Source organism: Ischnura elegans, chromosome 1 (genome assembly GCF_921293095.1).
Source record: "Ischnura elegans chromosome 1, ioIscEleg1.1, whole genome shotgun sequence".
In the NCBI taxonomy this organism is placed as follows: domain Eukaryota; kingdom Metazoa; phylum Arthropoda; class Insecta; order Odonata; family Coenagrionidae; genus Ischnura; species Ischnura elegans.
The window spans coordinates 167,955,084-167,980,078 of NC_060246.1; the positions used below are offsets into that span (position 1 = coordinate 167,955,084).

The following is a 24,995-nucleotide window of genomic DNA, read 5'->3' on the forward strand; positions in this document are numbered from 1 at the left end:
CTCCCTCTGATGTTTATTCGAGAGGGAGAGTGTGCGTCGAGGGAAAGAGGGGCGGGGTGCGGAGGGCCTCACACCCACCTCTCCTCCTGCACCGCGGGGAGCGGCGGCCCCTCCCCCGCCCCCCTCCTTGCCCGCCGCCCCGCCCCTCTTCGCCCCCGATCACAAGATGTCGTTGCTGCCGTTGCTGCGAGTCGTTTTGGTGCGCTCGTAATCGCAGCGACCGTTCTGCGTCCTCCGGCGCGAAGTGCCGCCGTTCGCGCCCAGCATGCCCCCGGCCGGCCCACAGTAGATCACCTTCCGGAACGCCTGCGAGGAGGACAGTGGGGCGTTAGGAGCGGAAATTAACCCTTCTCGACGGAAGAGATCACCATGTTCATTTATACCTGCTGCTCCACTCTGTAATTTTATGACTGCAACTCATAAAACGGCAATGTGTCAAAACTTTTTATTCTATACCTCTTTATTAAGATATGTAGAAATACTCTGTGGAGAGAGTTGAAATATTTTGCCGACCAATCGCAGCCATTGTCCAGACGAACATTTTTTTCAAAGCTGTTTTCCTTCTCAATGAGTGTAACATTAAATTTTTGCTATTGCGCCCAAATGCTGTAAGTTTTTGTTTATACAGGCGTTATGGTCGACTTATCACTGATGAGAGCTGAGCACACCCCTAAACTTTCCTTTTGAGCACACATTTTGCTCCCGCAATGAATTGAAATGTGTCCTAGGAGCGCCCTTGTCGCACACCATGCAGCGAGAGGGACACCGAGATTGCCTTTTTACACGATCCGCTCCCTCGCCGCATTTCAAAGCAACATTTAAAAAGTAATCCGTCACAAAAAAAAATACTGGTTGAGCGGAAGTGATGGGTCTAAATGACGCTGAAAATCGGCGTCGTTCAATATATTGAATCGAGAGAAATGGTTGGGAAAAGAATAATCAGCCATTTATAAGCACAATCAAGTCGAGACACTAATCAGCTTAAGTGAGTTTTCTCCAAGACTGAAAATCCAAAATTTAAAGTTTGAAGGAAAAATATCTCCAGAATCGTTTTTTCTCTTCGATTGTCTTAAATAATTATCAATGGGGAGGATAAAGAGTCTTGACGAGGGATCGTCTAAGAGTAGGAAGGCTACTGGCTATTTGCACAGCCCTCGGTGGGCCCTTCGCACCTTCTCCCCGAGAATGATTGCCTAAGACAATCGACGCACTCGCTTCTGACACAAACTACCAACTTTAATTTGGATTACTTATCTTCGGACATATTCAATGAGTAATCGGGACGAGGACTGCGGATGGGACTTACCTTTCGGAAGTTCTCGGAGAGGAAAGCGTATAGAATGGGGTTGACGCACGAGTTGAGGTACGCCAGCACCTGTGACGCGATCTGAATGAACACGGACACGTTCGTGATCTCGTAGTGGTCCACGCTCTTCAACACGAGGATCACCTGCACACAAACACAAAGACGGATTAGAAATGGTCAAATTCTTTCACCAAATTTCTGTACCCATGGAGTCGTCATAAAATTATCTCGTGGGAAAAATCATGGCATTCAAAAGGAGTCAAAATTTTGAACTGCCAGTCCTTAATGAGAACAGTACAGAAAATAAAATTTAAACGTGGAAGCCGCAGTAACAGCTTTGCTATGAAATCAGTTTCGATGAAGATGGAAAAATCTTTTTATTGTATTAGAGTCAAAGATTGGGATATATTCATTGCAATCTAAAATGAAATTAACTGCTGCTAATCATATAAATCATCGTCATGTTAGAGAACCTGGACTAATCACGTATGATTACCCTGCAAGCTCTGAAAGAAGAAAGTCATTTTTCCCGAGCCTCTGTTTTTTTTCACTTTTACTGAATATACATATAATATGTCGATTTAAAATCGAACAACGTAACTTATTGTCGTAAATGTATCTTTATCAACTCCCACATCTGAAACCTCATCAAACTTCAATAAATATATCAATGCCATGACTGTTGGTAATTTAAAATTATTAAAAGTAATTCACCGATTAAGGTAGTTCCATTGAGTACTTAAGAATCATTTTGGCACTTCCTTCATGTAATTCCCTCATCAATTAAAATAAGCCCTAAACCCTTCAATTCAATCTAAAAATCCTATTCTCTTCCTCCCTCTCCCTCGTTTACCCAATATTCTACCCTCTAACACTTTTTTAAACAAACCCTTCCCGCTAAGTACCTACTCGCTCCATCCAAACGTTCTGTATCTTCCGTATCTCATCTAAAAGCTGCCTCACCTCACCCACCATGTCCAGCACTTCGTCGTTCCTCCTTTTCTCCGTCCACTTCACCTTTTATATTCTTCGCCACACCCACATCTCGAACTCCTCCTGTCTTTTCTCATCCCCCTTCCTTAGTTTCCACGTTTCTGCTCCATAAAGATGACACTACTCTCCAATTCTCAGACTCTTCACTGAGTTTTTCTTTAAACTCTTGCATAAGTATCCTCTTATAAGCTCCTGTTCATGAATGCTCACGCAATTCTTCTCCTGATGTCCATACAGCTGCATCCGTTTTTTTTTCTAACGAGTTACCCGAACAGTAGAATTGCTCTTCCATTCTCCACTGCTCAATTTGTTCCCCACCTACTTTTATTCTGAGTCTCACATTCCTAGTTCGCGATGCTTCATAAAACCGCATAACCTTGGGCTTCGTGTGATTGGTTCTCATACCATACTCCTCGCAACGCCAGCCTCTTTTTTTACGCTATTCCCACACTCCTCATCTATCGCATCCACTGAAGCCTGCAGCCCCCTTTCTGACTCGCTAGTCAACGTCTGATCATCTGCGTACCTCACTGATTTGGACATCATTCCTCCCATTTTACCCCACCTTCCAACTTATTCCACGCATCTCTCACCAACTCCTCCGCGTACACGTCAACGGCGACAGTGGACGGCGTTGCTTCACCCCTCAGTCAATCCTTACCCATCCAGATTCTCCATAGGCTTTCCCCACTTGCCCAGTCTTGGCAGATTACGAATAAGTCGACTATCCCTCCAATCTACCATTATTTTCTTGAGAATATCCATTAAAATAAAAATTTCTGAATAATACTAAGTCCACTCTATCAAGTACTTCTCCAAAATCCACGGAGCAGGCATACACGTACTGGCCATATTATAGGTTCCTCTCCACTAGAGACCCCATTATCGTTATAGCATCACGAGTGACTTCCCTTTTCTAAAATCAAACTGATCTTCGCCCAAATACTCGTTTGCCCTCGCCTCCATTCGTCTGATCAATATCCTCAGTACCACTTTCGCCGCGTCCGATATTAGGCTAATAGTCCCATAACCTCCGCATTCCACAGCTTTCTTTTAAACAGTGGCGGAATTCAAACCGACTTCACGAAATCGTCTGTTCAACTTCCACCCTCGCACATAGACTGCGTACAAGTTCTAAAAATCTTCTCATACTAACCCTCCCTATATTCTTCAGAAGCCTACTCGGGATATTATCTACAACGAATTTATAATAAGCGAGTACTTATAGAATATTTGTGGGCCACCTCTATAAATGAACACTTAGAAATACTCGGACACAATTTGGCTGGGAACTGTGGCTTAGAACATCTAAGAGCAACGCTATATACAACTTAAACTAGGGCTAATGTTGATGCACTGAATAGTAGAGGCCGTCACGTTGTAGAAATCCATCTTACTGATTTGTGAATGAAAAACTTTGCTTTTTCTACAATTTGGAACTTTATTTTCCTGACTAGTTTCGATACACTGTATCATATTCCACTCTGTATATCTGTACTTATAGTGGGCTAGTTCTATGAATATGATACAGTGTATCGAAACTAGTCAGGAAAATAAAGTTCCAAATAGTAGAAAAAGCAAAGTTTTTCATTAACAAATCAGTAGGGCTAATGTTGGTTAATCTTTAAGCGATGACGCCCAAGAATGAGTGAGGGTGGGTGGGCGGGCATTTACCTGGATGGGGCACCAGCACACGGCGAAGATGGCCACAACGACGACCACCATCCGCGTGACTCGCTTCCGCCCGCGCCGACTCTCCGCCGAAACATGTCCGCCCGGCGCAGCGCCGCGCCACAACCGCGCCAACATGCACACGTAGAGGCCGCAGATGAGCGCCAGCGGAAGCACGTACGACGTAGCGAAGAAGCTCACCTTTTGGTGATGCGGGCGCAGCCGTCGTTGTTGACGTTTGGAAAGGAAGAGATTGATGGATGGTTAGAAAAAAGACTTTTGCTCCGGTGAAATACTTAGAGTAAAATTATTAATGCCTATAGTAGTTTTCCGGCACCATTGACAATGAAATACGATACTTTAAACCTTGAACAGCAATCAATAGCATTTACATCATCTATCAAGCTGAAAATTTCGTAAAATGTATGGTACGAAACAATATGGGAAATTGTGCCCTGCGTTTGAGAATTACAATAGGATGAAAACTTATAGCCACTCTTTTAATAGTTTTATTTTTTTAATTAAATTAAAATATTTTTCAATTAATTAATTTAAATTAAAACAACTAAAGCACACTTTATTAATGACTCGTTTATCACATTGAAGAGAAAAAACTTTATGTAATACACTGGAAAAAAAAGTAAATTTCTCCAGGCTCCGTGGTCTGCTGTTCAAATGCTTTTGACTGAACCGCATGATTTAGCGCTTTGAAGCTGAGCGTCAAATGTTTGAATGATGCCCCGTGTAGCTCTCGTGTTACATTCATAGAAAACTACATCTGTGCTCGGCAATGATGGCCATTAGTGTCAAGCTTATGGCTTCAGATGCTCCTTTAATTGCCAATTTGTTTTTTACTGCAGTATTGCTGTATTATTTATTATGTGTTTGTCACTGTATTGTAGTATACTGTATTATATATTTTGGGATTCTTTATTTTGCTTTCATCTTTCAAATAAACTCCGTGGAATGATACAAATAAACATCATCGCTTGATGACTTATGTCAGAATTTCTAAGTCACACCTCCAAATTTTATGTCAAAAAAGAATCAAAATGTCCTCCATGTTTCCAGCCGATGTGACCATTTTCTCGGACGAAGTGCATCAGTCATGATGGATATTTAGAGAAAATCCTTACCACGTTGTCTGCCGCCGCATTAATGCGATCTCCCCGTTGCGAATAACAGCTCGGTGGAGTTCCACTTGGGTGACATATTGCTTATTTCTTTTTCTTAGCTTGAGGGGCTCAATGAATGATTAAGGAGGGGAGGATTTGTACGAAATAATGATTGCGGCGTGTTCTCTCTCTGACGTGATATCCATTTCGAATCTACAGGAAGGAAGGCGAAGGCAGATCTGATGTGGCTACGGATGAAAGCAGAATCTGCAAGAAGAGCGTGGGTCCACCTTTACGTGACCAATTACCCGCACGCAATGCCTTTGGTTGGGAGGCATGTAAGTGCATGTGATGAGTGTCGAAATCCGGGTTCTGCTGTGAGTGCATTTGGTGTGGCATTTGGAGGAGGCGACCGGCAGCAGGAGTACATCGGAAAGAAAGGGTGGAGAGAAATCCGGCTTGCTCTAAACGATAGCCACCGAAACGTCTCATTCGACGGACGGAGTGTTGCGCTTACAGTGCCCTCCACGCACTGCTCAAGCAGAGATCGGGGAACCATTGAAAATTCTCTCTCACTGCCGGGATTTGAACCTTGGCCCGCGGGATACGGAGCCAACACTAAGCTCAGCTAGCAGGCCCACGTCAACGCGTTGGCGTGTACCATCTCTACTCTTCAATCAAATTCAATGTTCAACTTCTTCCGCGTCTTATTTTTCCTGAGTTATATCGGACTATTGGATTCTGTAATGAACCCAGAATATTGATAGATTTCCCTATACCTACGCTTATCAAGTGACAGCGACTCAAACGTACGACCCTTTGTTCTTTCCAAGGGAAATTTGCAATTAAATTAATGTCAAAAATAATGAAAAAAATGTCGATAAAGTGGTATTTGCGACATAGACTCAACTGCTGTGGGTGCGGGATATCGTGTGCAATCATCGTGATCCTCGGTATGCCACCAGTTTCACCGCCAATCAATTTTAAATCAAGGTAAATTTCACGCTGAGTTTGCCGAATCCTGTGTTGACGTGCCATGCCGTCGTTTGAGTTCATAACTCCTCCTAGCTCCTTAAATCAAATGACCTAGCTGTCCGGTCAATGCAATCGGGAGATCTGAGTTCCAATCCCGGGCGAGCCAAAAGAATTTCTCATTGCCAATTGCGTCCTTGGCGTAACTTCGCACTCATACGCGTGACTGTGTAAAATGTTGCTTTTCATATGCATTGCTTTGAAAACGAAAAATTTTCCCTAATGCCCACTGCTTTCAATGGCGAAAGTAGCTTACAACGCGATTCGATGCATATCGTCATCATGAGATCAAATTCATAATGATAAATGAACCTGAGGATTAGCGATAGGCACTCTACGAGTGAGACTGTTCAAATGTGCAACTCAGCAGATTGAGCTGTGAGGCGAGAGAATCTTATTTGTTGAGTCGCGACTCCCTACGCGCACAATGTGCATGTTGGAGTCGTGAGCCAATGACTCCGTGCGCACACGACTCCCTCCACAAACAGTATCCGTGTGAGGCACATCGCACGTTTGGCGGGTCAAAGAGAGCACATTTCGCGGGTAGCCCACTGCTCACCTTTTAACGTCGCTTGAAAGATTCTCCTGATTCATTTTCTGGGTACTCTAAAGAACCTCATATGACCCTTATCGTAATTCTCTCTCCTGAATTTTCCATTCATCTTGAAATTAAAAGGATTGAAGATGCTCTTGTAAAAGTTTTCGTCAACGGAAAATTTATGAAAATAATTTGGGACAAAAATGAAAATTTGTTCTAATACAAACAATTGAGATTAATCGAGGAAAAGAATTATGAATTGTTCACATGATCACGTAGTTTTGGAGAGAATATTTGATACATCAGAATTTTTAAAATTGCCATCTCAAAGCACAGAAGACGGAATATACTGTCCGTCTTCCATGAAGTACATAACGTATTGGTAGAAATGGGTCCTAAGTCACCTACTAAGAATATATGATTGATTTTAAATAAATATTTCAAATTGTGATTTAGGAAATGTCGCATTTTAAATTTTCGTTCAGATATCCCCCCTCACCACCTTTTCCACTCCCCTTATCCCACCTCCCCACAACCCAGAAGCGCATTTCTGAGTCGCACTGTGCAAGTGGCTCTCTGGAGGGTGCATTGACTGGCGAGGAAGCTCAACAAAAAGAATCGCTTGAGCCATCACTAGTAAGGATTTAAAGTTAAATTTTATTTCGACGTTGTGAGATGGGTCTCACAAAAAATTAATCGTTTTTTACGAAAGTTTGTGGCGTTAGTGTCATGGATGAGCCTTCACAGGAGGCGTATAACATATTGGACCGGATTCAGTCGCTGCTGAACATTCCAGTGAAAGTGGTGTTCAAGACGGATTGCTCAAGAGAACATTGCCCTCGAAAACTCTTTATCTAGTGTTTGCTCATTTCTCCCGTAAATCAATCGCGACGGGAAAATTGCGAGACCTGTTAGAGAGAGAGAGAGACACCTCGCTTGCTCAACTAACCCTCCGCCCGTTCACAAACACTTCCATTTCGATGATTTGTGGTGGCCCAACCATAACCATTCCCCGATAACCCTCTTCAATTATGCGATTACATTCCCATTAACCGATGTAATCAATATCTTCAATAGTTTCATAGTTAACTTTGTGGTACCTTGAGTACGTGGTTAATTACGACTTTACGTAAATTTCCGTGAGAAACGGTTCAGAAATATTAACATTTCGGCAAGCGCGGCTTTAGCACAGGTTGGAAGATCCTGACCGGTTGCGGAATCATTGAAACCCTTGATAGGCGGCGATGGTAAAAACCAAATACCATGATTCTTGCTACAATGCTATTGCAATGGGAATTCAAGGATAGTATAGATGGCGAAGTGGTCTGTGCATTAGCTTTGTAATTTATAGGTCCCAAGCGTAATTCCCAGTTTATATTTTCATGTCAACTTCACCACCAATTCATGATTTTCGCGGTAAGCTTAAAATATTAGAGATTATAGTTTTATTCAATCCACTCCATTTTTTATTTGGTAAACTCCAACCTCTTTCAACAATCACGTTCGTTGTCATAGGCTGTACCAAATATAACGTTGTACTGCATATATTTTATTTGTGATTTATCAAGCTTTTCTTTCGCGGTAAAATTCTTTGAAGTTCGGTCGTACGTCACGATATCTTTCCCCAAAAAAATTATAGCCTCGCCATTTTTTAGGGATACATTGCTTATCCATTAACTCTAAGCGACCTCGAAACACTGAGAGTACATTTTTTTAAAGAGATGTATCCTGTACTTTTTTCTCCGCTTTTTGTCATGGATGATTTTTTATACTTTAGGAATAGGCAAACGTTGGGGAAAATTTGTGCCGTCCACTCAAGAATATTGAGGATTATAGCGTCAGATTGAAAGGAGTCACCGAAAAAGACAAAATAAGGAGAGGGAGGGAAAGATGTTTCCATTGACTGATGTGCGTAATATTTGTGCGTCAAATACTAGAGGACGCAACCTAGGACGAAAATACGTTGGAGATCCGCTGAATCAATTGAATTCGTGCGAGAGATGCTCTTTATCCATTTTACTCATACAGAAAGCGCAAAGAGAAAGCGCATTCATCAAAGCATATATTGGAAATAAAATTCTAAGCTTATTTCCACCTCTGGCTCACTGCCAACTACATATTGTAACGGTTCAAACCGCGAGAGCCGCCCGCTCGCCTCTCGTTCGATATCTCCCCGTACATGTGATTGTTAACTCTCCACTCCCCCAAAATAGAAAATTGCCCCAACGGAGACTTACCGTTTCCGGGCTTAAAATCAAGTTCCCCAATTGTTCGTGCCTGCACGCACACTCACTTATAACAGGATTTAAGGAAATCGTGGCAATAGCAAAACAAATAACTTCAATGACGTCCCTTTTACAATTGATTTTTAATAACTGAACTACCATAGGTTCCAAAATTTACACTGACACTAAAGCATTCCCCAAACACACACAAGAAATCCTCGTTCCAAAATCCATCGGCGTCACCTCCAACATGAAATATTCACCTTCGGCTTCTCCTTCAAAATTACAAAAGCACTTTCTCAATGATTATAAAAAATTGATGTTTCCAACAACAAAATATACCCACGCTCTTTGGCGAATAAGCAACGTAAAAATAGTGACATCAAACTTACACAAAAAAAACTTTCCGTGCAAAGCAAGTATAAATTGGACGTTACTGTTCAAGTGGCCACCCGTCTTGAAGTCGGGCTCAATGATCCGCCAAGTGACACTAACATTCAGATATTATGCTCAAGCTTCACCACGTGCCGCACTTAAGTCTTGCAGGGCCGTGACTAAAACCAGCCAACAGTAAATTCACTAGGGCCTAATTGTGGGGAGCACACTTGGGACTTTCAAAGGGGGGAACCATCTGGACACAAAAGGATCTATTCGGGCTTTGGTAATTTCCAAGCTTACTTCCTTTATCCGATGTTCTCGCCACCCCTGAAGAGCTGTCCTCGTATCTGCCTCCTCCACGTGCCGTAGCTTGGCTGTTGCTGCTTGTCACTGAACGCCACTATTTGACTTATCTCGTGCCAGACCGTAGGAGAGAGAGAGAGCTATCCTTCTCGTCTCATCCTTTTATAAACTCTGCACTACCCACAATCACCTCTGGTGCACCACAACGCCCTCTTTTTCCCCGGCCGAAAGGCGGGTTTTCAAACGCATTCCGGGAGAGAACCACTGCGTCGCCTCTCCCGGAAATCCACTCTCTCACAATTTCACATACATAAAAAAATATACTACAATAAACACAAATAATAAACCCTTTACATACATCTAGTCTAGAACTTCCTTAAACAAAAAAAAATGCTAAAATTGTGAGTGTGCGCGCAGACGTAACCCCCCCAGCCGCGATGTTTTAACATGATGCGTCGGGCCGGCTCCGGTCCGTACCGCTACAATATATCATACTTTCTTTATCACCCCTTTGTCGATCTGTCGAATTTGCATTGCTTTGGTTTGTTTGTTCCTTTTGAAATGCCCGAAAAACCCACAACTCGAAGGGATTTAGATGCATATTTTTTGTATTCCATCCGTGCTGTCATCGTATGTCAGTGCGATGACATTTCGAGGAGTCGCTCTATTTAACGCCGCGGCAATGTTTACACTTAATCCGCGAGCCACTCCGCTCTTCCCCTTCACATGCCCTCTCCTTAGTGCTCTTCGAAGTATCCAGCACGTACCTCTCCACACTAAATGCAATCACAATCAGCTGCTGGTGATCTTCTGAATTACTCTTAAGTTCATTTTCAACGTCCGCAGCGGTGCAACGAATTAAAAAAAGGATTTAATTTTTACTTAAAGCGAAACGAAAACGCCAATTGCCTCTCAATTGCCATTTTAATGTGCCTTTTTTCCACATATTCACCCATCTCTACCTGTTAAAAAAACGAATGAATTTATCTTAATTCACAGCCTCACTCCTGAGAACGAGTTTTTCCAGCCCTTTGTCCAAAGTCACCAAAGCCCTTTGTCCAAACAACCGACTATAGGGAAGTGCACTAGTGTTTCAAATGCATCAAACACATTTTTTAAATTAGAGTTCAGAATAACATAATGTCGTAAAACCACAGTTTAAATCCTAATAGTGAATACTTGATTCGAGATGACCGTCTGAAATATGGAAAAATTCAAAGGCCGCGAAAACGGGTGTCCATGTTGAATATTGGCCGTGACGTCACAAGGCAGTAGCAGAAGGCAGCTTCTACACCGTTTAGTTCTACCACTATTATTGCATAGATAAATTACAGAATTTTAGGGTATCCGTTTTTTGCTGTCATAAAATATCTTCAGAATATATATGTGGCTGCTTCTCTTTTGAGTAAACGACTTCATCATTGCGTAATATATTAATATTCATTTACGTGTCAACTTCAAGTTTGGAAAGAGTAGTACGAATAGCACATTGAATCTTTAATAAATGCATGATGGCATTTATTTTTCGCTGGGTATATTTTGGCACAATGCCGTTTATCATGCCAAAACTTTTTTGTAAGAACCAAGTCAAACTATTAAACCTATTTCAGACGTTTGCTGCAAGACTTATTCGTTGCGTATGTATTCACGCCGGCCGGAACGTTCGCCCTTCGCAACTAGAATCATGGGATGTTAGCCTTATTTCCGAGCTGGCTGGTTGTTGCAATGGTTCGCTGTCCAGGATGGGTTCAAGAAAAGGTAATCTTGGTTGGGAGAAGGAAAATTCCAACGATTTATAAATGGTATACCAAACTTTGATGTATTTATGGTTACTGAATTTTTGAATAAGGAGGACAGGTTCAACGCTCCATAGAAATGCGAGACGTTAAGGCTAACAAGGGGAGACCTCGTACCTTGCTGCATCTTTTTCAATTAGGGCGTTAGTTAGGCTGTAATTAATTAATTTTCATGCGTTACTTTTTACAAGTTATATATATAAATCCAAAATATCCGCCATTACCTAATGGGTCGGTTGGGGTAGTGGTAGCGTGCACGATTGTAAGGAAAGATCTCACCATAAGGATCGTGGTTCAAGACTACGTCATGGCATTATTTTTTGTTGTCTTCATTGTGATCATACGGCATCAAGTTTATCATTAATTATAATTGCAGCAATCATTGGCATGAGACAATTTTTTAATCATCATTATGGCGTTTAGGTATTTGAGCACTGTCTTTACAAACGCAGAGATACGATGACTACAAGGGTTGGTGTGCGCTAAAATGTTAATTTTTTCTTTGCTTATACTGACCAACTTCCACATTAAAAATGAAAACCACTCTTGCAAGAGCACATACCATTAAAGGCTCGCGGCAAGCAACAATATGCGTACAGACATAATTAATAAGAACACAAAACGAATATAAAATGCCATATATCTCGAACACTTAATTCACATTACTCCAAAGGGAGTTTACTTACTCAGTACCTAGTACTCAGTACCTACCAGTTTACCTCAGTAGCAGTGCTAAAAGAACCATTCCGAAGTATAATTTCAATTAACAAATAGGATGAAATAAAAGTTGATAACTCTGGACCGGGCGCGCTGGCGTATAAAATACGTCAATATTTGAAAACCAAGGATTTCAACATTGTACGTACATTCTGGGCTAGAATGGTCTCGTGTATTCCTACAATGTACTTTGACTGCCTATATTGCGAGTTTTCAAAGTTCGAGGTATTGTAGCTAATTTTTTAGATCAGCAAGATGAACCCGTCACCAGTGGAGTACAAATTACGCCGCGCGACCTGCCGTGTACCTTTATATCTGTATCACCTATAAATGTACTAATTTCAACAAATAAAGATTAACTTTAACAGAAATCGTTTGTTATCATATATGCACATATCATGGGCAAAGTACGCATTTTGCCCGGTCGTGTAAAAAAAAACAGTCACGCCATAATTCTTTAACCAAACTACTTTCAGTTTATAAATTACGTAGGTCTACGCGGAAGATGCTATATTTTGACTCAACACTCTTTCTGATGTGACTGAGGTACCTATTAAGTAAATTATTATAATATAAATATCAATTTGATCTTACAATACCTTCAAATGATCTTCAAAACAGAATATCATCGATAGGTAAGAGTCACGAGCAGCCTTGAATTATTTATTCCGTATAGCTTGTGCTTAAGGCACGGGAATGAATATCTTCTCCAGGCTTTTGTTTCGACGTCGAGATGAAATTTGGAACAAAAAATTATTTATAATTCTATTTTGAATTCATATTTTCGGTACTAGACGACATTTTTAGGAAGCAAACTCCACCGATTCCCGGAAACTCTCGCCGCGCTAAAGAAGGCGACGGAATACAGCGATACTCCACTGGTGACTACTGCCTTGTGACGTCACATCTCAATCAAGATGGAGGCACTGTGTTTCAGCGCAACATGAAATTTTCCGACTTTCAAAACGTTTTAAAGTGCATACCCCAGATGCAGAAAATAAAAGTGACTATACTAATGTTTCTTTTTTAGGCTAAACTTTCAAATTCAGCAATAAAAAAAATTAGTGCACTTCCCTATTCAATGTATTTGATTTCACTCCAGAATATTTCTGTCGTTTTTCTCACTAATTGTAAGAAATAAGATTAGAATATAAGTCAATACCATGTGTATGTTTTATCAAAATTTTAAGCACATTCATTGCTACGTACGGGCTTAGAGTGGTTCTAAACTTGAGGAATTTCTCTCGTTGGACGAGAGTTGGTGATCACTGGAGTGAAAAAGTGGAATTCATTTTTTTTGGCGAAGTTCAGAGGGACGTCCAGAGGTGACGTATTAATCGTGGGTGGGTGCCTGCTATTCGGCTGAATCCCTTCCGGTATCAGCCAATGAGCGCTTTCCCCTAAAATCACCCTCCCCACCCCTACACGAGCGGATAATTAAAAAAGTCTGCCAATCACCACCCGAAACTCGAGTCACTCGGGATCAACTTCGTCCCTGCGATGAGGTCGACGGCAAGTTATTCGTGGAAATATATCCAGTTTCTGTACATCAACCCCCTCAGTGCTACCCATACGTGTAAACGCTTTTTTTATCACCCGTATGGTGATTGAAAATGCTGAATTCATCGAAATTAAAGTTTTCCTGCTCTTTAGAAATTTTTTGCCATTTTTCGTTCCCTGAAAAAAAGGCATCATACCTGTCTCCTCTGGGACCCCTTACCTAGTTGTTTTTATTTTTTTACTTTCTGTTTAATCAATCATCTGCATACGCGTTATAACAAATGCTTATTGCAATCACTTTTGGACGTGACGACCTAATACTGTGCCATAATTTCAAAACCCTTTTTCCAAAATGTGGGCGCACTTTGCGCCACATTTGAATGCCAAATTGACACTCAAAACATCGACTCGCCCAGTGTTTGCACAAATCGTACACTTATGCAATCAATGACAGCGCAATACCTTAATGCTGTAATATATCGCGTAAGCTGTAAATATGTAGCAGGGTGAAAGGTTCCATCGAAACTGAAATGGACTAGCGATACAAGAAAATGTGGGATGTTCGGATGATGGGCAACTGCTGTTGGATCCTTCGCCGTGAGGACAAAGGGGAAAATGTCCGTTTGGGGGAATAACAGTGGCTGAGCTATTATAAGTAAGCCACCACGAGGCGAAAGATGTTGGTGAATGTTTGTTTCCACACTCCCTGTTTGCATCTGTTCGTTCGTTCTGTGCATATTTTAAGATTTAGTCGCTTTAAACTTATATTCTACCTCAACATGATACGTTTGCCATGTAGGTGTACCCAACTGTCCATCAACATTCGGTCACGCATAAGTTTTGCGCAATAACTGTCGGTGATACGATGTTTTGAGTATCATGTTCGGATTCTCATGGAAAATATTCATGAATAATCCCTGCTTTCGTAAAAAAAATTAAGTTTTTTCGCTGTTTCATCGTGAGTACCACACCCTGAAAATTTCTCTCCCTGGGGCCAGATTTCAGTTTCTGGGGGTCGCTATCAAGGTGTATTTGCCGTTTTAGCGATTGAGTGCATCCATATGCTCGCAAAGGTACGGAGGAGTGTGAAGATGAATTTAGGGCGGCCATTTAACGTCAGAGAGTCGAGTCTTAATAAGGTTTAGTCATATAGGAAAGGTGTGGATGATGATAGTGGACAGTGGATGATTATAATACGCCTTTGGAGTGGTGCGGGGAGCGTGGTTGCCAAAGGTAACGAAGGGTCACGAGCTCTCATCTCGGGATATGCATTCAGACACTGCCAAACGAAATCGTTGAAGTGCGAGTGGTCCCAGGAAAAGAAACCGGCTGGATTTTTTAAATTTCACACGCCTCTGGCTAAGTCTGAGGTGATCTAGGCCCTCACCTATTCAAACTACTTTTCGGGATGAATCTTTAGGTGAGTGATCGAGCAGAATGACTTCGCTATTGTCGATATATGTCATACTTTGAAGTTGTTCGATTAATCCCATTTTGGCGCATTTATTCGCATATTGTGAGCATTACAGGCACCAAATCAATTTAATTTTACTCTCCGATCAAACTTTAGTTTTGCAAAATGTAAAATATATCTCCCTTCAGCCATTTCTTTGGCCGTTTTTATTTATATTATAATGAAAATCAAAGCAAAAACTTTGTAATTCCACGTAAATTTATTAATCTAGGACCTATGATTCGACGTTTCCATTGAGCATGAATACGTTTTATGTTATCCAATCGTAATGCCGATGCCTCGGCCGATTTGCCCAATATACGACCAAGTAAGTACAGACGGACTTATTGCGTACATATCTATCAAATTACACCACTTCTGTTCGTCTGCGTCACTTCACCCTTGGCTGTAATTTTCTCATTTTATCTGGGGCAGTGTAGTAGCCTGACGGGTAGAAGCTTGGCTGTTGATCCAAGGACCCCCAGTTCGAATCCCGGACTGTGAAATCTTTGAAGAGTTCAAACAGAGTCCACGATGTGTGAAGGGAATAGTCGCCCACCCTGCACTAAAAGTGTGATATTCTCACGCCTGCGGTTTCATCTGAGGTGATCACCCTAACCAACCCTCGGGTTGAATTACTGAGCGAGTGGTATTAGGGAAAATGGAATACCTTCAGGGATGGAGCGCCAGTGAACGCATAAGCTGTGATCCCAAGAAAGGGAAGTGTTTACACCACTACAATTCCAGGCATTATAAGTTTAACCTGGGAGCTGCGATTGACTTATTATTCTCTTTCTTGGTTGAACGTTTTAGTAGTTTTCCGTTAATTGATTCAATATTTCATCCGTTACTGAGGGCTGTCAATCAAATAGCACCTATTCAATTCAGAACAGAAGTTGGAGTCGGAAGGTGGTTTAGATATAAGGTGGTACTAGAATAGAAATTGAGAGATTAGAGAGAGACTGCCAGCTTGAGATAAAACACTGAAAGACTGCGCAAGTCACTGAAAATCCTCCTTTACAATGTTGCCCCCCAATATTCCGCGGTTCTCAACTTCTTTAAATGATAGTTATTCTACAAAATCTATTTCACAATTCTCCTTGGTGTTCAATGATCTACGACCTCGTTATTGAGAATAAGTTTCGAAGCCTTCACGCGCACGAGTTTGATTTTTCAGTGAACTGAGAAAAGTTTCAGAAATCACTGGGAACATTAAAGAATTTCTTTAAATATTATAAAAGACTAGAAGATTATAATGGCAAAATTCTTGTGATCGGTGTCTTTTGAAAGACAATGAAAATGCCATCATTGCTTGCGCCAATCCTATGCGCCGCTAGAGGGTTTCCGTATTTCCCGTTCATTATCCGGAAAAAAGACAATTTTGGCAAGCCACGGTTAAGTGACTCAAAGAAATTTCATTGAATTTGGTGAATGGGGTAGGCCACTGTCAAAAATTAATGATTTTTTGTGGTGTAAATTGTATAACTTTGCTGGCGAAAGGTGTTTAGTAAAATTCCAGGTTTTCTACTGATAGTATTAAGTAAAGCTATGCCAAATATTCTCCCCTTCCACTTGGCATAGTTTAAAACAGGGATTGTGTGTAATGTGATTAATACGCCCGCAAATCTACTTCCTGCCAATCCTCACCCCGCGGATATTCCTTAGTTTCACACGGAGGAACGTTAAGGGACTCGCATCCCACCCCGCTGCCCACCACACTGATCGCAACGCACTCATAAATTTAATTAGCCCCAGCAGACCAATTTTCGTCGCAGCAAAAACAAACCCTTTGGACTCGTTTTTCTCTGGCTGTTCACCGAGGCGAGAGGGCGATTCATTTGTGGCCACATGTCCAGGAGACCATTCAATCACCGGCAATATCCCACCCCCTCTCTTCTCGATAAAAAATTGATCATAAAATGCTCAGTGTCCACTTACGCATATGGTTTTAACAATTTTCATTTCATGAGTCTCATTTCTTTTTTTACGGGTATGAGTAATTTTACTTCCAAGTGAACGTTTTTATCGCAATGTGCTCTTTCTGATCTCTCCCACATATCCGAGAGAGTCGTCCAAAATTTTTAAATTTTTCATCATATAATCCAAGTGAAATAACCATTGCTATGAATAGATAACGGCAATCATGTGTTATAGTCGAGAAATATGCTCATGATTTTCTAAAAAAATTTTAAAAAAATGGAATTAAATGATCAATTAAGTGCATAATTGTCTTATATTTGCATTTTAACCAGAAGTTGTCATCGGCGGCTAAGTTATTTCGTCATTTTAGCCCATAAACTCAAACTTCTGAATTACTCTTCTACTCATTTTCATCGTTCGTAGCAGTGCAAAAAATTATAAGTATTCAATTGCTGTTTAAGGAGCATTGAAAGCAGCATTTACCTCTTTTGCTATGATTTCTACCTACTTCGACGAAATTAGATTCTCAATGCATTTATGAAATGTTCGTATACGTATTTAAAGTTATGATCTTATTGCAAAGGGTGATTCTTCTTACATCACCAACGCCCTAGTCCATTATCGAAGAAAGTGTCTCTTTGACGTCCCTGAGAGGTTTTTATCCTCTGACACTCGTGTTGATTAGCACTCGGTGAAGTCTCGAAGTTTTTCAAATCTTTTGCCGTTCGTGCTTTCTTTGTCATTGGCTTTGACCAGCTCAAAAGGAATAGCCGAGTTCCAAGTGGCGATGGAGGCCCGTTGAGTGTTTCAAGCAGGCGATGACACTTCTCTCGACTCAAGCTCCACAAACTCATCTTTTCCTCGATTTTCGCCTCAAGTCTATTCATTGCGCGATTGACGTAAGGCCTGCCTCTGTTCACGGCGGCCCCACGATCCCTGCTAATGAGTGGGGTGCTGGTGACCCGGTCTTTTTACAAGCGATGATTGTGACCCCAGGGAGAGCCTTAATTATGGCCATTGCTGGAGAGGATGCGACGATGGAGTTTAGCGCGCCATCCCAATGGCTCGCCTATCACCACATAGACCTCCTCGTGATCCATCCAGTTCTGCATCGCACCATGCCTGCCTTCTTCAGGAATTAGTGATCGACAGTGCTGATCTACGTTTTACAAGTACCTATAGGCCATCGAACCATACAAAAAAACAACAGCCACGTTCGCTATTTGATTAGACTCAAGTTATACCAATGCCGATACTTACACGTTGGGAAAGTTATTTATGCAAATAGCACGCTTTGTTGAAATTCGTACATATCATGCTTTGAATGGAAAAATAAATGAAATCATTTACTGGCGCGCCCCAAGAAAGGGAGAAAGTAAATCCTTTGCTGCTAATATGTTTCTAAAACATAAATTAGCTCGTTAAAGGCATTCTATTTGAAAATATCTTTCATGTTTAAACTTTTGATGGCACTAAAGAGTAAAATATTTAGTATTTCACAATCTCTTGTGCAGTATGTAATATGATGCTTTTGCGTTCACTTCACCGCCAAAGACAAATTTTAGAACACGGAACATTTTAGCTATCAATTGTTATTTTTTATTTAATAAAGCGTCGAGAGCCTAAGTGAATGTCAATACTAGATGTTTCGATTTAATGTGGGCGTGGGTATCATAAGGTGAAATAGTCATAAAAAATTTAGCCCTCAGACATCTTATTGAATTCTTTCCGGCTGTGTTGACAGCCAGTTGAAATTTCACTTATTCGACTGCACACAATCCACAATGCGAGGCACAGGTCATCGTCAACCTCTCAAAACACCCCCTGGACCCGGCTGCCCAGTCGATTCTTCAAAAAGGATTCAACTACGCGCTGACGCCAAAGAAAATTCCAGAGGAAGAAATCATCAGCGGAGTAGAGAGCGCGATTGGTCACCTACCACCCAGCGAGGCTGAGATAGTTCGACAAGACGCCTGCCGAATCCTCAGAATGAATAAAAAGAAAAACCAGAAGCATAATACCAGCATGGCAGAGAGAGAAGCCCTTCGATAACACAGGTCAACAGTGGTTTTGGTGCCGGAGGTTTTAAAGCTGATTCCAAGTATAATTGGGGTGCTGAATCCAAATATGATATCAGTTTTTTCCTATCAGCTCTAGTTTTCAAGATACATATGTGTTGTTACTTAGGTAAAAAAATGTTCAATATGATGATATTACATAAATGACAAAATCTACAAAATATAAAGACTTGATTTATTTATAGGAATGTTAAATCACCTACAATTACAATAGTTTTACAATACCATTGAATACAAATAGTAACATTTTTACTGATATAAAACAATTTAAAGAAAAAAAAGACGTAAAAACGTCACTCAAGACTACGGAAGCTCCTTTTGCGCGATTTTCTTGCGTGCACTTTGTTAAAACAGTCTCGTTTTAAGCACCAGCAGTAATCTGCCATCATATGTTTATCCCATCTTCTTTGGTAGCGATCTTACAATGTTTTGATTTCCTGGTGAAATCATTCGCCTTGTTTCTCACTTGTGTCGCCTAAATTTTCAGGAAAACAGTCTAAGTGACTATGTATAGTGAACTTTTATGCTAATATTACATCCAAGTGGTTTAAAGTTAGTGAGCATATTGTTTACCCGCTCAATATAATTTATCTCGCTTGTGATTTCCAAGAAAAAATTTTATTACCCAAACAAATGAAAGCCAACTGTTTTTTTCAATCTCATTCAATTGCTTGACAAAAGCAGGATCCTTTGTAAGTTGTCTGATTTGTGGCCCATCAAAACTACCAGCTTGAAGTTTTTCTATACTTATCTGCGGCATTTTTAATCTTATGTAGCCGAAGCATGGTCCATCCTTGTCAAGGACCTTTATAAATTGCTTCATTAAGCCTAGTTTAACATGAAGGGGCGGTAAGGTGATTTTCTTCCGATCAACTAAAGACTCAGCATTAATGTTTTTACTCAATGATTAAGTTTTCTATCTTTGACCACTCCTTCTTAACCCAGTGGTTTGTCTGTCTCTGATAGCACAGAGGCACCAGAAACAAGGATATTTTGTGTTGCTAAATTGCTGTCCAAGAAGAAAGTTCACCATTTTTAAATCTACAAAAATTACCTAGTGATGTCCCTAGTATTTTATCTTCTGTAAGGCCAATACTATTATATCATATTCTTCTTTCATTTCAGTTGAATGAGCGATTGGTATTGAGCCAAACTTGTTAACATTGTGAAGAACACATTTTAAACTACGCTTGGAGCTATGAATGAACAAACGCCAATCACTAGCTTCATATTGCGGTAGTCCCATTCCTTTCAGAAGACCTCTAACGTCTAAACAAAATGTAAGATTGTCTTCTTGAGTAAATAGGGGTAGCAAATCCTTTTCAACTGTGGGATAAAAATTAATTTTTGTACCTTGTTCCATTAAATTCTTTTCATGCATCCTTGAAGCTAGTAGATCAGATGCTTCCTTCGGTACGCTCAATTCTCTAACAAGGTCGCTTAGTTCATCTTGATTAAATAGTTCAGGATTTGTTGATACTGCCTCGTAGTCACTGTCACTATCGTCAACAGAATCAGGAATGTGTTCGCATGGCTCATATTTATCCTCACATACATCTCGTAATGTCTGAAATATTGGGATCGGGATTTCTTCTGAATGGGGTACCGGGTGTCCAGCTGAAGGCAAATCTGTATATTTCCATTTGTGGCGATTGTTTCGATTAAATCCCGAAACATTTACCATGCAAAAATAACAGTCTTCAATATGGTTTGTAGGTTCTCTCCAAACCATTGTCACACCAAACTTAAAACTTTTCCTTTTTCCTGTAGTTCAATACCGCTGATGTTCTGTACATGTTTTACACACAACATGCGGTGCCTACTTTTTACCTTGGTCACCAAGCTGAACACCAAAATATCCTAGGTATGCACGTTTCACAAAGCCTGTAATGTTTTTCCTATTTTCTTTTAAAGTATATTCACCACAAATGTAACAAAACACATCACAATGATTTGCACAGCTTCTTCGAATTGAGCTCATTTTTAGAGGCTGCTTTACAAAAACTTTGAAAATTTGACCATTTGTTTTCGGAAATCCCCTTACTGCTTACTTACTCCCGCCTCTCCATTTTCAAAGACACACTCTCTCTTTACCCTATCCCCCCTTTTTTACTCTTCTCCACTTATCTGTGATTCTTCCCACGTGTCGTTATTCTACAGTAATGACTAGGGCCCTTTTCCACCGTGGGTTTCCCACTTCCCTTAGTTGTATCTTTTCCCTCTGTCTCCGCTCTGTACGCCTGTCTACCCCTTCTTCAAACACGCCAAATCCTCCCCAACCCCTTTCTCAAAGGTATAAAGGTGATTTTCAAAGTGAATACGGCAGAGTGGTTATGAATTAGTTTATTTATAGATTGATTTAAATTTTAAAAATATTTTCTGAATTGTATCAAATATTTGAAAGAGTCTAATCATAAAATGCGCCGTATCTAAAAAAGTAGAGCTGTTAGATAAAAACGGATATCATATTTGGATTCAGCACCACCAATATTGTTAATATCAGCTCAAAAACTCCCGGCACCAAAAAAAAAGTTTTTTTTGTTGGCCTGTGTAATTGAAAGAAAATGAGAACATCGTGATTTTACCAGCAGACAAAGGCAAGGCGACGATCGTCCTAGAGAAAGCAGAATATGATAAGAAGATGGAAGAACTACTTGCGGAAGGTCCTTATCAAAAGATCGACAGAAACCCAACCTGCCGATACAAGAGGATAGTGACAGAAATAATAAAGACTTATGTACCGGATCCCGCAGAAAGAAGACGATTCAACCCACAGGATCCGAAAACTCCTTGTATCTATGGCCTGCCAAAAATTCATAAGGAAGGAGTGCACCTCAGGCCCATTGTCAGCGCCATCAACTCACCAACATATAAATTAGCGAAATACCTGACGCCGATTCTGCAGCTCGCAGTAGAAGAGGCGAAATCATACGTGAAAAACTCTTAACATTTTCTTCGGATTATTAGTGGCATCAAGGTCAAAAAAGGAGACATCCTAGTCAGCTTTGACGTGACATCGCTCTTCACTAATATTCCTTGTGACGAGGCGGTAAATGTCATCAAAGACAGATTCGGAGACAACATCGCCAAGCTGGCAGAGATTTGCCTTAGAAGCACTTTCTTCCGGTGGAGGAATAATTTTTATCAACAGACGTCTGGAGCAGCGATGGGTTCCCCTCTCTCCCCAGCAATTGCAAACTTATTCATGGAACGCATAGAAGAAACAGCGATTCAAAACGCCGCCCACAAGCCTAAGATTTGGGTCAGATACATCGACGACACTTTTATAATTTGGACGCACGGCAGAGAAAAGCTTCAAGAATTTTATACTTATTTGAACGGGATTAACAACAACATTAAGTTTACAATGGAGGTGGAGGAAGATGGAAAACTTCCATTCTTGGACGTGCTCGTGGAAAAGAAAACGGATGGAACATTAGGGCATACAGTGTATCGAAAACCAACAGCAACAAATCGGTACCTGCACGCTCTATCTCATCATCACCCAGCCCAAATAAATGGAGTGATAAACACCTTGATTCACCGCTCCTACACAATAAGCGACCAGGAAAACTTTGCCGAAGAGAGACGAAAGCTAGAGGACATTCTACGGGGAAATGGATTCGACGACAGAGTTATCTCTCGTACTTTTAATAAAGTCATCAAAAAGAACGAAATGAAAAACAACGCCACAGAAACCGCGAACTCATCCATAAACGACCTCAGCGACCAGAAGAAAGCCTTCCTGCCATACATTAAGGGGACGACAGACGTAATAGGAAATATCCTTCGAAAATTCCAGATAAGGACAATCTTCTCGCCTCACTTACAGATAAAACATCTCCTAAACACCGTCAAGGATAGAACTCCACTCCAAGTGGAAGGGGTTTACCAAATTCCTTGCCAGACCTGCGGGAAGAACTACATCGGCGAAACAGGCAGGTTGGTCAAAACACGCCTGGAAGAGCACGAGAGAGCCATTCGACTGGGGCAATCAACAAAGTCCGCGGTAGCTGAACACGCAGCGCTTGGCCACATCATCGACCTCAAGGATGTCAAAATCCTCGCCAAAGTTAAAGGTTTTAAACAGAGACTCGTCAGAGAAGCCATTGAAATGTCCAAAGAAGATAAGAATAATTTCAACAGAGACACCGGCATTAAAATTAGCCGTACTTGGCAACCCGTAATAAGAAGAAACAAGCAGTAACCCACTCCCCCAACCTCCGGCTCCCCTCCCTCCACCTCCTGACACAGACACCTACATAAAAGATCTTAAATTCCCATCTCTCCATAGTCCCTTGAAAAAGCGACCAGCATCGGTCGGGAAACGTTGGGGCCACCCAAAGCATTGACGCGGCGACATAGCCCAAAAGTTTTTAATCATAATGATTCTGAGACGTCTTTGGATGGGTTGAGCTCTACCCGCACCCAGCCCTGCCCGCTTGAATTGACGTACCTGGAAGGCGAGCCTGTTGTACCCGTCCGGCCGGTGTTCCTCCCTCTGCAGGAACACGCACGACGTGCCCTGCGACTCTTCCGAAGGCCCGCCGTCCTCCTCCTCGCCGTAGGTGTGCGTCACCTCGCCGTGGAACAGGATGACCGGGAAGGAGGCGGCCAGGATGACCACCCACGTGACCCCGATGGCCGCCATCGCGTTGCGCTGCGTCCTCACGGACATGGAGGCCACGGGGTGCACGACGGCCAGAAAGCGGTCCAGCGACATGAGCACGAGCGTGTAGACGGAGGCGAGGGCTGTGACCACGATCAGGTACTGCACGATCTTGCACCACGCGTCGCCGAAGGGCCAGTAGGGCAGGGCGTAGTCCGTGGCGGTGAAGGGCACGCAGAAGACGATGAAGAGGAGGTCGGCGACGGCGAGGTTGATGATGAGCAGATTGGTGGTGGATCGCATGGTTTGGTTGGCTGCTACGACGACGACCACGAGTGCGTTGCCGAAGAGACCCACGAGCACGATGATGCCGAAGATGACGGGCACGATGATGGAGACGAGGTGGACCAGCAGCATCTTGTCCTCTTCTTCCTCTGCAAGGGAGAGAAGGCCGATCAGGACACCCAAAGCAAGTGGCCATGCACTGCATGCATGTAGCAAGTGACTCTGTCGGGTGCAACTCACCAGTTCAATGCAACATGTTTTTTTATTACGAATGTCACCCTTGTTGTACAAGTGACAAAGAATAAATCTGGGCCCAGGTGCAAAGAAGCAATAACAAAGCAAAAAGTGAGCCAAGAATGCGCGTTTCCCTTGAATTTTCAGAGTTTGGAAGAGTATTTTTTGGAAGCGATCAATCGAATGATAAAGGATGCGCCTATAGTGAAAATGCACCTGGAAAAATAAGCAGGTTGAGATTTACGGAATTCTCATCAGGAAGATAGCTCTATGAATATGAGTTATATGAAGAAAATTCTAATATAGTTGAAAAAGACGATGGTTTGATAGAGACTATGTCCTATGGACTCCCCAATACGCAGTAGACGGTGAGTCGAAAAATCAGTTCCCTACTTTTAAATAATCCATTCCTAACCGACGTCTGAAACTGTAATGGAACATCTATTGATTACGTGAGGAGGTTGGGGGGGGGAGGAGGGTGTCAAGGCGATTCTCACCCAATCTCACGAGGGTCATGTCAGGTATGAGATAATTTCCGGAAGAAATAGAGTCCAATTGCGATCTAAGCAATCTTAAATACAAGTCTTAATTAATCTGAAATAAAAATAATGAACCAACTGTTTTTTGATGAATTCAACGCTTAGATGAACGTAATTTCACGGACAATACGCATTTTGAACAATCTCACCTAAGACTAGAGGAAGGGCAGGGGTTGAGCTAAATATCTCACTTAGGGGGGAGGGGTCCATAAATCGCCAAAAATCCTAATCACGTAGTTAATGTAATCTCTCCTCTTCCACTATAATTAAGGAAGGGAGTAATGCTATACTTAAGGAAGAGTA

General features: G+C 41.6%; 1 protein-coding gene across 1 annotated transcript in view; it reads right to left on the bottom strand.

Moving 5' to 3' along the window:
- Positions 1-78: 78 nt before the first annotated feature.
- LOC124173451 (allatostatin-A receptor-like) overlaps positions 79-24,995 on the bottom strand; it is a 33,778-nt gene continuing 8,861 nt past the window's right edge. The window contains exons 2-5 of the mRNA XM_046552921.1: positions 23,482-24,068; positions 3,974-4,171; positions 1,307-1,450; positions 79-306 (exon numbers count right to left, since the gene is read on the bottom strand). Coding sequence (XP_046408877.1) covers positions 160-306; positions 1,307-1,450; positions 3,974-4,171; positions 23,482-24,068 — 1,076 coding nt within the window. The 3' untranslated portion in view covers positions 79-159. The remainder of the gene's footprint in view (positions 307-1,306; positions 1,451-3,973; positions 4,172-23,481; positions 24,069-24,995) is intronic.